The 1,567-nt window shown below is 45.6% G+C and overlaps 1 protein-coding gene across 1 annotated transcript in view; it reads right to left on the bottom strand.

Annotated features, from left to right (window-relative positions):
• The window catches only part of engase (endo-beta-N-acetylglucosaminidase), a 31,507-nt gene that overhangs the window by 16,324 nt on the left and 13,616 nt on the right, over positions 1-1,567 (bottom strand). The window contains exon 6 of the mRNA XM_015397427.1: positions 308-456. Within this exon, the coding sequence (XP_015252913.1) occupies positions 308-456 (149 nt within the window). The remainder of the gene's footprint in view (positions 1-307; positions 457-1,567) is intronic.

Genomic DNA, 1,567 nt, shown 5'->3' with positions numbered 1-1,567 from the left:
GGATATCGGCCAAAATCCCAATATCGTGCATCCCTAGTGGAGTCAGAGTAAAAAAATGCACGCCCAGGAGAAGGCCAGTGGCTGGAAGTTGGAGGGGATTTCACTGAGAGTCGCAGGGGAGTAGGATGCCATTCTGCTGCCGTTTGAAAGGGACGGGCCATTTTGAATGGCTACTTCTGTATCTGGGTAGGTTCAGAGAAAAACATTTCTTTATGACTTGAAGCCTAAACTAGCGAGGGAGGTGATGGCCTCAAACTGGAACTTCAGTCTGAAGTAAAATCAAACAATCGTATTCTTCTGCGTTCACCTGTTGGACTGATTGAGCTCATTCTGCCATTTAAGTTCTCCGCTCTCAAGGACGCTGTCATACCACAGGATCAGGCTGCTGGGCACGTGCTCGTGCATCTGCTGTGTCAGATAAGCTAGAAACGACGCTGTGTTTCGCACCGCTGTCTCCTGCAAATCACAGTTTACTGGATTAGTTCAGAGGTTTCAGACTTCTGGATTAGCAATATGAGGAGGTGCACAACTGTTTAAGATTGGTCAACCAAGACAACAGCTAAAGCATTTTACTTTCTACTCAGTTCGAAAATACTTTATTAATTCCAAAGGGGAATAAATGGTTGAGAAACTTCTATGAGTTGTTTGTATGAAGCTGTTGGCAGGAAGGATCTTCTGCAGCGGTCTGTCTCTGAATGAAGCCACTCTGTTGATGTTTAAAAGTTGAGAAAAAGGATGCCAACTGTCGTCCATAATCTTCTTCACTTTATGAAGAATTCTGCTTTCTGAAATCATCTTTAGAGTTCCTAGAACTCTGATGCTGTTACCCCAGCAGATGATGGAGGGATGAAGGAAGAGATCACACTCTCAACAATAGACTGATAGACGATATGCAGCATCCAGTCTGCTATGTTCCTTCTTGTAGACCACTTCACAGTTGCGTCTCCAGTCTAGTTTGTTGTCCAGGTGAACACCAAGGTATTTCTACCCCTCCACCACCTTCACTTCTTTTCCTTTGGTGTTAAGAGGATTCAACTTGTTCCTGTTTCTACTGAAATCTACAATCATCTCCTTGCTTTGTTGACATTCAGGATCAGATCATTGTTTCCACATTATGCCATAAAGCTGTTCACCAGCTTTCCGTACTCCGCTTCTTGTCCATTTTTGATTAACCCAACGACTGCAGAGTCACCCCAGTATAACTGCAGATGAAAGGACTGTCTGGTCCTGGAAGTCAGAGGTGTACAGAGTAAAAAGGAATGGAGAGAGTACTGTTCCCTGCGTAGCTCCTGTTACCTGCTTGTTTGTTTGCTGAGGTAAACCAACAGAAGTGTCTCTAGGACTTTCATGATGTGGGATGTCAGGGTAACAAGTCTATAGACAGACAGCTGAAAGGTGGAGGGAGCCTATGCTTAAATTTAGAGGGGTAATGATACCAGACAGAACGTGCAGCCTGGGCTCTGGAACCCAGCTTCTTCAGGGTGGCTGCACACTCTGTGGTCAGAGGTTTGCTTACACCCCCCCAGTGGATGAAAGGGTTACCCCTTGCTCACACTGGCTCCGGTGC

Source organism: Cyprinodon variegatus, unplaced genomic scaffold, assembly GCF_000732505.1.
Source record: "Cyprinodon variegatus isolate N-32 unplaced genomic scaffold, C_variegatus-1.0 Scaffold862, whole genome shotgun sequence".
NCBI lineage: Eukaryota > Metazoa > Chordata > Actinopteri > Cyprinodontiformes > Cyprinodontidae > Cyprinodon > Cyprinodon variegatus.
The sequence above is the reverse complement of the archived record's forward strand: the minus strand, read 5'-3'. Positions and strand labels throughout refer to the sequence as shown.